General features: G+C 38.3%; 1 protein-coding gene across 1 annotated transcript; it reads left to right on the top strand.

The window, feature by feature from the left end:
- Positions 1-252: 252 nt before the first annotated feature.
- Positions 253-10,528, top strand: LOC117329942. Its single transcript, XM_033888174.1, is given in 8 exon segments — positions 253-371; positions 4,844-5,087; positions 6,027-6,059; positions 6,061-6,144; positions 6,943-7,570; positions 7,842-8,007; positions 9,270-9,679; positions 9,934-10,528. Coding segments are annotated over 8 exon segments (2,277 nt in total). The 3' UTR covers positions 10,527-10,528.
- The last annotated feature ends 5,927 nt before the right edge of the window (positions 10,529-16,455 follow it).

The following is a 16,455-nucleotide window of genomic DNA, read 5'->3' on the forward strand; positions in this document are numbered from 1 at the left end:
CAGGCTAGTCTAACCTAAGTAAGACAAGTATTAGGCCTTTATTTTATTCTCAGACAGGGAGCAGTGTGACGATTAATAAAATGTATCCGAGTGTTACGTTTTAGCATCTGAAAATGTCCGTGTTGATAAATAAATGATCGCTTAGTGACGTCACAATAAGTGCAGGTTCTGATTGGAGATCAGGGTCTGCAGAATATTGGGCGAAATGGATAGAACACCAGTTTGTGTTTAACTGCTGCGTGAGGAGACACTATGGCTTGGTGGGGTCTGGCCTGTCTATTTGGAGTAACATGTCTGATGGAAGGAGTGATGGCGTCGGTCAACACTTCAGAGTGCCCCATCATTCTGGACATTCCAAATGGAACCGTACAGTATGTAATATATTCCCAGTATGCGGGGGACATTAAAATATTCCTTCTGTAACCATAGAGTATTAATATATTTCCGGTATGCGGGGGAAATTCCTTCCGTAACCATACAGTATGTAATATATTCCCGGTATGCGGGGGACATTCCTTCTGTAACCATAGAGTAAGTAATATATTTCCGGTATGCGGGGAAAATTCCTTCTGTAACCATACAGTATGTAATATATTCCCGGTAGGCGGGGGAAATTCCTTCCGTAACCATACAGTATGTAATATATTCCCGGTATGCGGGGGAAATTCCTTCTGTAACCATACACTATGTAATATATTCCCAGTATGCGGGGGAAAATTCCTTCTGTAACCATACATTATGTAATATATTCCCGGTATGCGGGGGACATTCCTTCCGTAACTATCATTATGTAATATATGACCGGTATACGGGTCATCACTAAAGAAACCGTGATGGCGTCGGTCAACACTTCAGAGTGCCCCATCATTCTGAACATTCCAAATGGAACCGTACAGTATGTAATATATTCCCGGTAGGCGGGGGAAATTCCTTCCGTAACCATACAGTATGTAATATATTCCCGGTATGCGGGGGAAATTCCTTCTGTAACCATACACTATGTAATATATTCCCGGTAGGCGGGGGAAATTCCTTCCGTAACCATACAGTATGTAATATATTCCCGGTAGGCGGTGGAAATTCCTTCCGTAACCATACATTATGTAATATATTCCCGGTATGCGGGGAAATTCCTTCTGTAACCATACAGTATGTAATATATTCCCGGTATGCGGGGAAAATTCCTTCTGTAACCATACATTATGTAATATATTCCCGGTATGCAGGGGAAATTCCTTCCGTAATTAACTATCATTATGTAATATATGACCGGTATACGGGTCATCACTAAAGAAACCGTAGATCATGTGATATATTTCCGCCATCAGAGACAATTCCTAACGTTTTCGACGTATGCGTACATATGTAACACGTACCCGTTATCCGGATCACCCTAATGTTACAGTAGGTTATGTTATATAATACCGATATTCGGGTCATTTTAATGTACTCGTACAGTATGCCTATTTTAGAGGTGTACTCGATTATACGAACCTGGTAAAGAGAGTGCTCAGACTCTTTGCCATGTCCGTATAGTCTAGTGTACACCGAAAACAAACGGCAATAACTGTTTTGTGATATGGCCAACTAAACAAAGGACTAACAAGAAATATCTTTAAAAAAGATAAACGGCATAATTTTAATGCTGGTGGTTATAATGTAAAACTGCTGTTGAAGTAAATCAACGAACTAATGCGTTTCAGCACGGATAACAAGATTATATCAGATTGCATTTGAATCAGGAATATAATCTTATTAATGTGTCATTTGAAAAGATACATCCACTTATTCAGCTTGCATTCAATCTTAACTTTGTTTCGTTTTAAACTGCATATCTGCATTTTGCATTTACCGCTACATTGACCAATCACATACTTCATCTTGACCAGTAACGCCACCTGTCGCGTCATATCCGGGGCCAAAAGAATATTATACGGCTATGCCGAAAAAAATCCCAAGGCTCTGTCCAAATCGTGTTGACGTTGTACGCACCTGAATTGTTTGCACCTGAAGTATTTTTTCGAGATGTTCAATGAGTTTTGTTTCTTCAAAATATCTTGTAATTCCTGTACGTTTATTGTGGCGAAACACTCTTGGGTATCTCGTCTGCCATATTATATTCGTTTGTTTCCGGCATTCTGATTTACTGTTGTCCAAATTAACGCGTTGCAGGATTAGATAATAGGTAAGCAAATATTGCTGACCTGTACGTACTAAGAACAGCACGAACAGAACTAACGCAATGCCTGGAGAATATCCCAGCTGAGTTATTTCTAACAAGAAACAGGTCTACTAATAGGTCCTTGAGAGGAAAATGGGAATTTGGTCAATGAATGATATATGTAATATATTCCCGGTATCCGGGACTTTCTTATCGTACAGTATGTGATACCTACCCGATATCCTAACGTACAGTAACCGTACAGTATTTAATATATTTCTGATATCAGGGGCATCCCTAACGTAACCACACAGTAGGATATATATTAATTCCCCGTATCCGCGGGGTTATTCCTAACCAAACTATACAGTATTTGATATATTATCGGTACCGGGGACATTCCTAACGTAACCGTACAGTATGTAATATTTCCCCTTTGTCCGGGACATTCCTAACGTAACCGTACAGTATGTAATATTTTCCCCTTTGTCCGGGACATTCCTAACGTAACCGTACAGTATGTAATATTTCCCCTTTGTCCGGGATATTCCTAATATAACCGTACAGTATGTAATATTTTCCCCTTTGTCCGCGACATTATCACCGTAACCGTACAGTATGTAATATGTTCCCTTTGTCCGGGACATTCCTTACGTAACCGTACAGTATGTAATATTTTCCCTTTGCCCGGGACATTCCTAACGTAACCGTACAGTATGTAATATTTTCCCTTTGTCCGGGACATTCCTAACGTAACCGTACAGTATGTGATATTTCCCCTTTGTCCGGGACATTCCTAACGTAACCGTACAGTATGTAATATTATCCCTTTGTCTGGGACATTATTAACGTAACCGTACAGTATGTAATATTTCCCCTTTGTCCGGGACATTCCTAACGTACCCGTACAGTATGTAATAGCATCCCTTTGTCTGGGACATTATTAACGTAACCGTACAGTATGTAATATTTCCCCTTTGTCCGGGATATTCCTAACGTAACCGTACAGTATGTAATATTTTCCCTTTGTCCGGGATATTCCTAACGTAACCGTACAGTATGTAATATTTCCTTTTGTCCGGGACATTCCTAACGTAACCGTACAGTATGTAATATTTCCCCTTTGTCCGGGACATTCCTAACATAACCGTACAGTATGTAATATTTTCCCTTTGTCCGGGACATTCCTAACGTAACCCTACAGTATGTAATATTTTCCCTTTGTCCGGGACATTATTAACGTAACCCTACAGTATGTAATATTTTCCCTTTGTCCGGGACATTCCTAACGTAACCGTACAGTATGTAATATTTTCCCTTTGTCCGGGACATTATTAACGTAACCGTACAGTATGTAATATTTTCCTTTTGTCCGGGACATTCCTAACGTAACCCTACAGTATGTAATATTTTCCCTTTGTCCGGGACATTCCTAACGTAACCGTAGAAAGTGTAACATATTTTGGGTATATGACGACATTCAATAGAACATGGATACTATACTATTATTTACCGGTATCCGTAGCTACATGTAAGTCCAATATAACTCAATCTGTTCACTGAATCTTGAATCCTCTGGATAAATCCATGCGCCTGCGTAAACGCCATCTGACTGCAAAATAGGTCACTAGGACATTCCTAGGGCGTCTAGCGCACGACATGATTTAAATTAACGAGGATGGTGACCTCACAAGAGCCGTAGGGACGACTTTGTTGGGAATCTTGTAACAGGTTTTCACGAAGCTAGAATTACGGGTATTGTTTGGTAGATATCTTATGTAATTCTTGTGTGTGTTTTTTTCCAGGTGCGGTGTAATATCGCATCTAATTATACCCATTCAAACCAAAGCAGTCAGCTAAAGCTACCAGGCAATAATTGGCAATTTTAACAAATAAATGTATATATATATATGTATGTGTGTGTGTGTGTGTGTGTGTGTGTGTGCGTGTGTGTGTGCGTGTGTGTGTGTGTGTGCGGGGGGGGGGGGGGGGGGGGTGCGTGTGTGTCAATTGATTAGATACCTGATATATTCTGCAAAATACATGTAATGGCACGTGGTTGCCTCAGGAGATGAAATTATAATTTGGCGCTCGTGTCAATTACATTGATAGTTTATTTCCATGGATAACATATCTAACTGTAATATTTAAACTAGATAAGGCACTTATTGTGGTGTTCAAATTGACCTGATTTGTTTTATAATCAACATGAACAGACTGTTTGTTTAATATAAACCACGATTATGATATATTGCCCATGTCTACATCTATAATATGTCGGTTCTATTGTGTTCACAATCTGTATAACTCACCAGTGATATTAGGGCCGAACATATCAAAATGAAAAATGAAGACCAATATCGACTTAAGTAATTATAATTGACGGTACCTTCTCAGTGAACCCTTGAACGAACTACTGAAACAACCGTTACATTTTAAAACTGTGTAGTAATATAGTACATATAACTGACACACTCTGTTGTGTTAGGTAGATAACAGTGATGAAGAGATAATTAGTTGAATGTATTCAGACATCGATCCCGGCTATTTCTGTATTCACCCATGAACCCTGTGCTGTTTTCGTAATATTTGCATCACAAAATAATTGATCAACTTGTAAACAGAACGCCAGTTTACCACATTCTAGACTAAACTGTTATTAACTGTTATTTACAACTATAGACCTGTACCGGTTCTGGACAAAAACGAGTCGGCCTTACTGATCCTCCTAGGATTTGGCGGGTTCTCCATCATCCTCGCTCTGATACACAACGCCATCAGGAAACATATCTTCCATGATGAGCACAACCTGGACACGACGTTTGACGCCGGAGGTGACATCACTCTCAGTCTGACGGCTGTGACTGTAGCGTCACAGATGTTCTGGCCTGCCGACATTCTTCAGAGTGCGACGCTAGCGACTAAGGCAAGTGGACTAGGCACGTAACGTATGGGTAAACATATTGAAAGGTTTATACAAGAACAGTTTCTTAAGAGACGTGGTATATACATGTATCTAATGCATACTACTAAACTACCTTCTAAGATATATATCACATCTGTTAATATATAGAATAAGTAGGACCATTTAGTCTGTCGAAAGCCGTCCATTTTTAGGAATCGCCGAGTCGGAATTATTAAAGATCAGCAGAATGAAACTGTATATCTACTGTGTTTTCACGGCCTTTTCTTATGTCCGACTTATAGCAGTACAAATACCTAAACATAATGATAATGTGATATTTTAATCCCACCATCAGGTGCTAGGCCATTCAAATCCGCCTTCGTCCGTCGTCCGTCCAATCCTTGTTATCGCTATCTCTCAAAACGTTCTTCTTGGATCTTTCTCAAATGTCATAGGTAGAATACCTTGTTCCTTAGTTGCGCATGATCGTCAAAGTGAGACCAAAATTCTTTTCGATCTGTAATTGAAGAAAACTCATTGAAAGTGTTAGTTACATGGACGGGCCCCTGTTTATTAATGGTCCTCATTTTAAGGAAGTTCCGTACCTTCAGTTTGCCCACAGAAAAACAATGCTGAATCAAAGTTTTCTTTAAAATCTGTAATCTTTTTCCTATCAAAAAGTAAATGAATTTCACGAGGTTAAGAGACGACAATGAGACTTACTAGTAGTACCTACACGTGTATAAGATGTAGGCTGTTGCCTAATAAGATGTAAACTGGTGCCTAGGTACCTACATGTGTTTAAGATGTTAAATTTGGTATGCTTTGATAATGGACAAGTTATGTAGGAATTTCCAACATCGCGTTAATTTTGAAAAATCAAAAATAGAGATAAAAAAGGAGAAGAAGAAATACACAAAAAGAAAAGAAATTTATTTGTTTTTCCGTATCGCTTTTAAGCTTGGCATTTCCGGGGCATTTTGGTATGGAGTCGGGAGTCATCATCAACATCTTCATATTCCCAGTATTTTCGGTCCATTTCAAGACACGAGCACCCGGAGCTAAAACCTACTTACAGGTAAATGTAGGGTTTTAAACTATATTACAGTATATCATTAACTACAATTCTTAACTATATGATATAAATGGTATTAATTTTATTAACCTTAATCTGATGTCATCTCTCACCTGAACCTATATACTTACATCGTTGGTTCACCAGCTTGCACAATGCCTCCTTTTCTCAATATGAACAGTGTACAATAATTACGTCACAAAATAATGTTGTTCTTGTTTTTATTGAAATTGTTTTGATATCAAATATCATATTGCAGTAACTGAAATCATAACAAGACGATACTAGAATGAGATGGCCATGGGAGAATTGATTTATATTATTAATCAAATATCATTTGTGAAACTCTAGTGTAGTGTTTTGATTCCGATCTCTTAAACTTGCTGACGTATGTCAGTAGAAAATTAAAAAAATATGCTAGTTACTCCAAATTCTTTCCCAAAGTGGGATGCAAAATATTCCAAATGCTTATCCTCATAAAGTTCTAGATTGAATCAAACAAGACACCATCGGTTCCCTTTTGAGAGTGTGTCAGAGATTTGACCGATATTTGAACGACGGGTATCGGCGATGAAGCAAAAGATGCTTCTAATTCTAGATTTTAGTTCCTTCTCTTATTCTGAGATTCACAGTTGCTTCTGTGTATCGATATTCTTTGTTCTTTTGTATTGTTCGATTGTCAATCACCTATGAACTGGAGCCAATCATCTTAGTTCTCTGATGCATCGTTACCTAGACGAAGGTTCACTTTGTTTTCATTGTTATCACTTAAAGACATTGTTTCGTTTCTTTCATTTACAGATCATTCACGCCAGATTCGGAAAGCAGGCACACATAGTGTTTTGCTGCTTTGCACTTGTTACGAATTTGGTTATAATGACGGCCGTATTGCTAGCTGGAAAAACCACCATCCAATCCCTGACCGAACATGTTTCGGAGGAGTACACCCTTCTCGTCATGGCAACCTTATTTGGATCCTACTCTCTGATTGGTGGAATCGGAACAACGTTTTACGTGTCCTATTTCAATGCTTGTCTCGCCTTTGTGGTCCTAACTGTTTTCTTTACAGAAGTTCTTTACACAAATACCAGCGGATTCCCCAATTTGGGTGATATCTCTAAAATGTACAATATTGTCTCGTGTGTCGAGGGACCAAGTGGCACCAATTTCATGACCTTCCGATCTGAGAGTGGCATAGTGTACGGAATTGTCGGATTTTTTGTTGCGTCCTCTGTGGTTTATTGTGACCAAGCAGCCTGGCAGAGTAGAATCGCCGCCAAACCAATGCAGGGTGTGTGGGGCTTTATCTTGGCCGGTCTCATGTGGATAGCCATTCCCTCTACCCTAGGCAACACGACAGGGATGGCATACCTAACTTTCAGTGCTGAAAATAAAACACATCTCCTCTCTCCAAGTCAAATCGACGAAGGTGACTGATTCTGTTACAAGATGTTTTCCCTGGTCTCGCGTATAATGGTGACAAGTTATTTATACATAAAATACATGTTTTCATTGTTGGGCTTTGAAGTATGATACCTTGCCAACACTATATAAAGGTCATCGTTTAAAGTATCATCTGATACATAGTATCGGTTCGATTGTTGCTTTTGAGTATCGGTAAAGAATTGAATAGTTCAAGTTTACTTTATTAGATATCTTCATTACTTATAATTATATACGACTTCATCCGGTATTAACAGGACTGGTGTCCCCATTAGTGGCTGAGAAAGTTCTAGGACCAGCCGGAGGAATAATGATCCTTTGTATGGTATTCATGGCCGTGATGTCGACCGGGTCTGGGGAGGTGATGGCCATCTCATCTATCATTGTTTATGACTTTTACCAGACCTACGTCCGACCATTCCGGTAAGTTTTCTATCATTATTTATGACTTTACCAGACCTACGTCCGACCATTCCAGTAAGTTTTCTATCATTATTTATGACTTTTACCAGACCTACGTCCAACCATTCCGGTAAGTTTTCTATCATTATTTATGACTTTTACCAGACCTACGTCCAACCATTCCGGTAAGTTATCTATCATTATTTATGACTTTTACCAGACCTACGTCCAACTATTCCGGTAAGTTTTCTATCATTATTTATGACTTTACCAGAGCTACGTCCAACTATTCCGGTAAGTTTTCTATCATTATTTATGACTTTACCAGAGCTACGTCCGACCATTCAGGTAAGTTTTCTATCATTGTTTATGACTTTACCAGAGCTACGTCCGACCATTTCGGTAAGTCATCTATCATTGTTTATGATTTTTACCAGACCTACCTCCGACCCTTCCGATAGGTTCTTCCTGTTCGATTATAACATCTACCAAAACTTCATTCTTTTTCACAACCATGATGCCATTGCATAAGACATTAACCAAGCACTGAATTACAATTCGAATTATATGATAGTGAACAAATCACAAGTGTGTGATCTTATAAAGACATTTAGAATAACATTGAAATGATGAGATGCTTTATTGCTAAATGTTTTATTATATTCATAATTAACTCAAAATGAAGAATGATGTACGAGGGATGATTGATATGTTGTGAGCCTCGTATTGAAGGAGGTACTCAAAGATGTTCTTTTTAAGTCCTACTATTCTATGAGTATATAGGGTCTTGTGCCCAAGGACGGGTCTCATTTGGTTAGTTTATATCGACGAGGTAGCACTCTAAATTAAACAAGACAAGCGGCTTTTGCAAAAAAAAATGGACAAAACCGGTTAGGGTTAGGGTTAGGGTGAAAGAGTCTGTCATTGTCATGGCTGTCATTCAGGATTGTGGCTTAAGATTGATTAAGTATCCGCCTTATTCACCTGATCTCGCTCCATCTGACTTTCATCTATTTCCAAAACTGAAAACATCTATTCCAGGCACCCTAATCCCTACACTGAAGGGGATTATGTTGGAAAATAATACGATATGACCGGCAAAATTCAAATCCTTCAATATGAGGCTCACAACTTATCAATCAGCCCTCGTATGTTGTTCGTTTTTTTAACAAATACTTAATTAGTAAAAATTGTCATTACACAAGAGGAAATAAAACATTGGCATTTATTGTTGTGATTCTTCCAAGCTGTAATGCCATGTAGTTATTATCTCTCATTCACAGGGAAAACTTACAATCGGCACATTGTGTGCTCTGTGGTAAGACGTCAATGTCAGTCCGCGAACGTAATCCTAAAGATACTGATCTTTGTCAATGCCCCACCGTCACTGATTGTCAGCAATGCTCTGATGATATTCTGTCCGCCAAATCATCATCATCCAGTGGCAGATCTGCACACAAGTGTCCAGTCCACGGGGCGTATAGGAGATACCAAGACTACCTCATCGACTTCAAGAGCTGGTGCATTGTGTGGGTGGCGATCTGTATCATACCTTTCGGACTTATCATATTTTCTAGCGGTATAGACCTCAACTGGACATTCTTTGTCGGCTCCATCGTCACTATCCCCGCCTTTCCTGCTGTCGTCTTGGCCATCATGTGGGTCAAGCAAACACCGGAAGGAACGATTGCAGGTAAAAGTCGATATGAGTTGGTGATCATTTGTCGATTTACCTTGTAGTTAAACTGATGTAGTACTTGGAGGCGCGATGGTCATGTGGTAGGACGAAGGCCAAATTACCATGCATGGATAATTTGTAAACTGCTTTAAGACAAATACCACAAATACATTGATGTTATAAGAACTTCATGTTATATATACGGGTGCAATATAGGGGACACTACACCGACTGAGTGTCATAAATTAAGTAATCCATTTTTGTTGTAGGTGGTATAGCAGGTTTGTTGGCCGGTATATCAGCTACACTGATAACAGCATCCACGTACGACGGAGGTCTCAGCAACTTCGTCATCAACACGTCACAAGAGTACTCTATTCTGGCGGGTAGTTGTTCCAGTTTCGGCTTCAGCCTGATTACATGTGTGATAGTGTCCAAATGTACTCACAAAATCAAAACGAAGGCCGATGCTGATGCAGAGTGGCAGAAAATGTATGATATCGATAATCCACTTAGTCCATGGGAACAGAATTATCGGGAGGAACTAAAACAGCACGTGTACGACAAGAAACCATCATTTGATCAAATGGCCGCCACCTTCCGGCGGGCCAAAATAATTGCTTACGTCAGTGGAGGCGGCAGCATTATCCTGTTCACTTTTATCATACCCGCCATCATGGCGAGTTTCCCCGTACTTAACGAGACTGAGTTCAAGGTCTGGATCGGGTTGACGCAGGCATGGACAGTCTTTATGGGGATCGTCGCGATAGTGGCGCCACCTGTCGAGGAAATCTTAAAGATCCGAAAACAACGTCGAGCAAATGAAGTACGTGATGCAAGCAAGCTCATGGTGTGTGATTAATGTTCGTGACTGGAACAGACACCATCTACATTGTATCTGTTATATGTTTAAATAGTAATTCGTCAAGAATAGCATGCATGGAACTAGGACTTTCGTAGCCAGCATTCTATAAACGTGCCCTTGTGTGAACAAATCATCTGTTCACATTCATTGCTACCAGGACATACGCCATTCTCGAATTAATAAAAGTATTTGTCGATGGTTTCAAACTCTGCTTTCGTGTATATTCTCATTTTAAGATTTAAACTTTAAAAGGTTAAGATTTATGTCAGGCATCAGGTTGTGGAACTTTTTTTCGACAGCTAATTAATTCACCGATGGTAGAGTTGTAGCATGTTTCCATACATTTTCTGCATTTACGATTTCATGAGATGTCACGAAGGCAGAGTCCGACTTTGATCAACCATTGACATTACACGTTCAAGTAATATTCATATTTGGAGCGTTATTGTGAGTGTATACATGATTCTGTGTAGAGTACATATCAAACACACATGTAAACACATACCGTAATCCTGGTTAATGGCCCATTTCCTCTGATTTATAATTATGTTTACTTCATTTATACGTTTCATTGAACTGCCGTTTCTACCAATTTATGAGCTACAGTATATCCAAGTGTCTTTGCACTATCAATGTGTCTTTGAGTAAACCAATCATCCAGGATTGAACCAATCATCCGGGATTGAACCATTTATCCGTCAGTGAACCAAGTATCCGTCAGTGAACCAATCATCCGGGATTGAACCATTTATCCGTCAGTGAACCAAGCATCCGTGAGTGAACCAATCATCCGTGAGTGAACCAATCATCCGTGAGTGAGCCGATCATCCGTCAGTGAACCAATCATCCGTGAGTGAACCAATCAGCCGTGATTGAATCAAGCATCCGTGAGTGAACCAATCATCTGTCAGTGAACCAATCATCCGTGAGTGAACCAATCATCCGTGAATGAACCAATCATCTGGCAGTGAACCAATCATCCGTGAATGAACCAATCATCCGTCAGTGAGCCAATCATCTGTGAGTGAACCAATCATCTGTGAATGAACCAATCATCTGGCAGTGAACCAATCATCCGTGAATGAACCAATCATCTGGCAGTAAACCAATCATCCGTCAGTGAACCAATCATCTGTCAGTGAACCAATCATCCGTCAGTGAACCAATCATCCGTGAGTGAACCAATCATCCGTGAATGAACCAATCATCTGGCAGTGAACCAATCATCCGTGAATGAACCAATCATCTGGCAGTAAACCAATCATCCGTCAGTGAGCCAATCATCTGTGAGTGAACCAATCATCTGGTAGTGAACCAAGCATCCGTGAGTGAACCAAGCATCCGTTAGTTAAGGTTAACCGACACTTTATCACTAGCCCTCCACCACTGGGTTGCGAGTTCGAAACCTACGTAGGGGCAGTTGCCAGGTACTGACCGTTGGCCGGTGGTTTTTCTCCGGGTACTCCGGCTTTCCTCCACCTCCAAAACCTGGCACGTCCTTAAATGACCCTGGCTGTTAATAGGACGTTAAACAAAAACAAACAAACAAATCCGTTAGTTACATTATATGTATACTTGTATAATTAGATACAGACAGATACCATTCATACTATACATACAATCAAGTTTTCACTCACGCCTCTTTGATGCTAGAGATAGTTATTTACCTCAACCGGATAACTCTACTATTTTGCACACTTAAACTTTGAATTTATTCTAAAACAGTGTTCTTTAATGATATTATTTAATAAAATTATTTTAATTCACTAGAAAATATTCATCTAAAAATAAAACGAAAATAAAAAGAAAGCCTTAGTTAAAATATATTTACAATTTCTAATCATATTCAACTGTATTAAAATCTGTACAATGAGATGACACTAAGGTGTAACGCATCCATTTTTGAGCAATCGATATCATTTTTTTTTTTTTATAATTTAAGTGGCGTTGTCAAATGTTATATCAGTTAAAAGCGCGTAAAAGCAAGCTATCATCTACCATAAAGATAAAAGGCTGCAGACACTGTAAAACGACAAACTGACCAAAACAGGATTCATTAACTTTGCCGATGCCGACCAACTTGATACGAGAACTACCTAGAAAATGAAAGAAGGGATATTTCGAGGAAGATACAATATACGATTTTTATTTAGTGTCGTATAGGATGTGAACATTACCTCTGCAAAGCTATCATTACGACAAACAAAATAAGAACAGGATATTAAAGCTAACACGCAAAAAACAACAGACAAAAATTTGCTAGAGCCTGTGCTACAATGTTCGAAAAGGTGATTGTTGACTTGGATTTGTGATAACAAAAATACGCTTCGTGTAAATGCCTTTTCTAAGTACACTTTTGGCAAAAAGGAGGCCTGTTTACTTTTGGATTTTTTTCTCTTTAATTGGTAGATGTTCATCAACTACATCTTTTAGCATACACTCATGGGCCCAATAAACATCATCAACAACATCAAATGTTAAAAAACTACATTAAAAGATGCATTACTTAAATCGTTATTAAAACTTGCTTTGGCATTTTTTTTTATAACTGCTACCTTGACATTTAGCCTTTGATGGTTTAGGAGCTAATTATCATGCTAATGTAATAATGACAATCGCTGATGCCGAAACCAAAATTTACTGAGTGGAAACACAGGTTAGCACGGTTAGTTAAAATTACGTCAACTAAAGAGTGTTTGTGTGTTTTTATTTGAGATACTAAAATTCTCACACAAATTAAACAAAGATTTACCTTAAGTTGGATGTGTAACAAAGTTTAGATCACCAAATATCATTTCATTATCATATTTTGAAGTAAAGATTTGTCTTTTCCGTCCAGACGTCACCAATAAAAGTATCGTCGTTCATGGAGGGGGCTTTGTATTAACCTGCGAATGCCAATTTCCTATTTTGGATAGACAATAACAATAGACTCCACCTCACAGAATTCTAGACCATCTCACCTCCTAACAGGAAAGTCTGATCTCACTTACGCTAGGAGCACGTCGCCATGAGCGTTTCTGTCTTTCCTGAAGGTTCTTTAGCCAGATAAAGTAAATCATGATTGGCAAAAGATTAATTATTTTTGTTTCAGCTATAAAAAGATTGTCGCACAATCATTCAGAAAGAAAAAAACAACCTTTTATTTGTTTATGTTTAAGTAGCCTACAAAAATATTGTTTTTCGTAGTTGTTGGAAGACTGTGCAGTTCATCTGCGAAGCGGAAGTAGAATCAGTACAGGGGAGTTGACTCTCACTTACATTTGTTTCTTGGTTAATGTGTATTGCCGCTGTAAGCTACGAATCAGAGAATTAAAAAAATAAAGAGCATCTTCTGTAATACCAGTCTGTTAACTGTAAGTTTCAAGGTTCATTATTTTCTTGTATTGGAATTTCAATACATCCTCTGAGAAACCATAAATATCAACAGCACTTTTAAATTATTGTAAGGATATTAAAATCCTCCCTATGTGGGCAACAGCGACTAGCTTTTATTCAATATGATAATCAGATGCTTACGTAGCAGCAGTCTGGTTGGACAATATAGAACAAGAGAAAGGCGGAAAGTGAGGCCCATAAAGACTATATCATGCGGAACTTGTGCTGTATACATTATGTAAAATGCCATAATTTTATCCGGATGAACGGAAATAGAATTAAAGTTCTTTTATTTTTATTTCACATACGTGGCACTCTTCACGTAATATAGATATACAAGCATTTGGAGATGGGAGCCCAACATCACTAATTTTCTGAGAATTGTTATTACCATCATTATTACTTGGTTTTCTCTGCATTCAGTATTTACCATTTCTTCACCCTATCACTACATTCTTATTCCATATCACCATTTTACATTTACTGTTTAGTCTGGTTACCCCAGATTGTATTTCGGCGCCGTGATTCAATAACCAATGAACTGCTTGTGATCATTCATGAAATACATTTAGATTTTGATAATGGTAAGGAAATGTGTCTTTTGTGATGTGAGTAAAGCTTTTGATCGTTTTTGGCTTAGAGGCCTTCTTTGTTAATTATCCAGCTTTGGAATTCGAAATTCGTTGTTAGTTTGGTTTGAAAATTATCTTTCTAATCGTCCACAGAAAGTTGTTATCAATGGTGGAAAATCAAATTGGTTAAATGTTGATGCTGGTGTTTCACATGGCTCGATTCTAGGACCTCTTTATTTTTGAAATACATACATGACAATACTAAAGGCCAATTTAAAGTTATTCGCTGATGACACCTCTCTTTATGTCACTGCTGATATTCCTTATGTCAATGAAGAACTTCTTCAATAGTGACCTAAATATAATTCGTAACTGGTCGCAAAGATGATTATTGAATTTTAATCCTTCTAAAACAGTAACCCTAGTAGACAAAACTTTATGACAAATCATATATAGAATATATCATATGTTATAAGCTATCTAGTCAGTATAAGATATGGTAATCAACTTGATAAAGTACAGGTTCTACAATGCTCCATGCATTAATGTTCAGTTAACCTGTCCTAGTTTACAGATCGTTGCCGTGATTCATAATATGAAGGTAACCTCAACATCCAACAAACTCACGACTGATGACCTAAATGTCCATCAAACTCACGACTGATGACCTTAACGTCCAACAAACTCACGACTGATGACCTAAATGTCCATCAAACTCACGACTGATGACCTAAATGTCCGTCATACTCACGACTGATGACCTTAACGTCCATCAAACTCACGACTGATGACCTTAACGTCCAACAACCTCACGACTGATGACCTAAATATCCATCAAACTCACGACTGATGACTTAAACATCCAACAAACTCACGACTGATGACCTTAACGTCCACACAAACTCACGACTGATGACCTAAACGTCCACACAAACTCACGCCTGATGACGTAATCATCCAACGAACTCACGACTGATGACCTAAATGTCCAACAAACTCACGCCTGATGACCTAAATGTCCATTAAACTCACGACTGATAACCTAAACTTCCAACAAACTCACGACTAATAATCTAATTAATATAGAGATGTGCTGGCACTATGTTTTTCCCAGAATGCCTCATTCAAGATGGCTGCCAAAATTGGCAGCCATCCTGAATGAGGCATTCTGAGAAAAAAACATAGGTATTCAGGGGGGGGGGGGGGGGGGGGGGGGGGAACCCCCATAGGCATTCAGGGGAAAAACAAAACCCCATAGATGTCAGCAATTCTCTCTCTGTATCTTTGTTTCAAATACAGAAGTGACATACAAATGTACCTTTCTTTTAATTGAATTTTCTTGAGATTTTATCTTTTCAGGTTGAAAACCTTCTGGAATTTTAGTCATGATGAAGATTGAAGAAAAGTATGTTGAAGATTGTATTAAAAAATAAAAAAAAAATCCACATGTATTGAGTTTTGTTTGTTTTATTAGTTAAACAAATATTCATGAAAATGATTAAAATTTGACAGGGTCTTCTCATCCTCCAGTTTTTGGACCGGGATGATGTATTTGTCTGAAAAAATAAAAGTTGAAAATAGAATCTTTGACTTTTAACATTTTACAATAGTGATAAATAAAGAAGAAAAATATGAAAAAAATATATGAAAACTTACTTACCATCTCTAAATCCACTGCCATGTGGATTATCTCAGTCTGTGTTGACACTTTTGTAAAATTTGTCTCCCTCCTTTTTTTGAATTCATGGTTACTGACTGTGTACATCAAATGTTTAAATATGTGTAACCCCTAAACTTTACAGAAAGACGTTGAGAAGAATTCAACATGGCAGCCTTCATGTGTTTACACCAGCTCAGGATGTTTATGGGATTTAACAATATAAACAATGAAAGGTTAAATTATTGTTTTCAATTTTAATCTTGTCATATGATGTTTATTGTAAATGTATGAGTATATTAAAGAATAAAGCTGTTTT

Source organism: Pecten maximus, chromosome 6 (assembly GCF_902652985.1).
Source record: "Pecten maximus chromosome 6, xPecMax1.1, whole genome shotgun sequence".
In the NCBI taxonomy this organism is placed as follows: domain Eukaryota; kingdom Metazoa; phylum Mollusca; class Bivalvia; order Pectinida; family Pectinidae; genus Pecten; species Pecten maximus.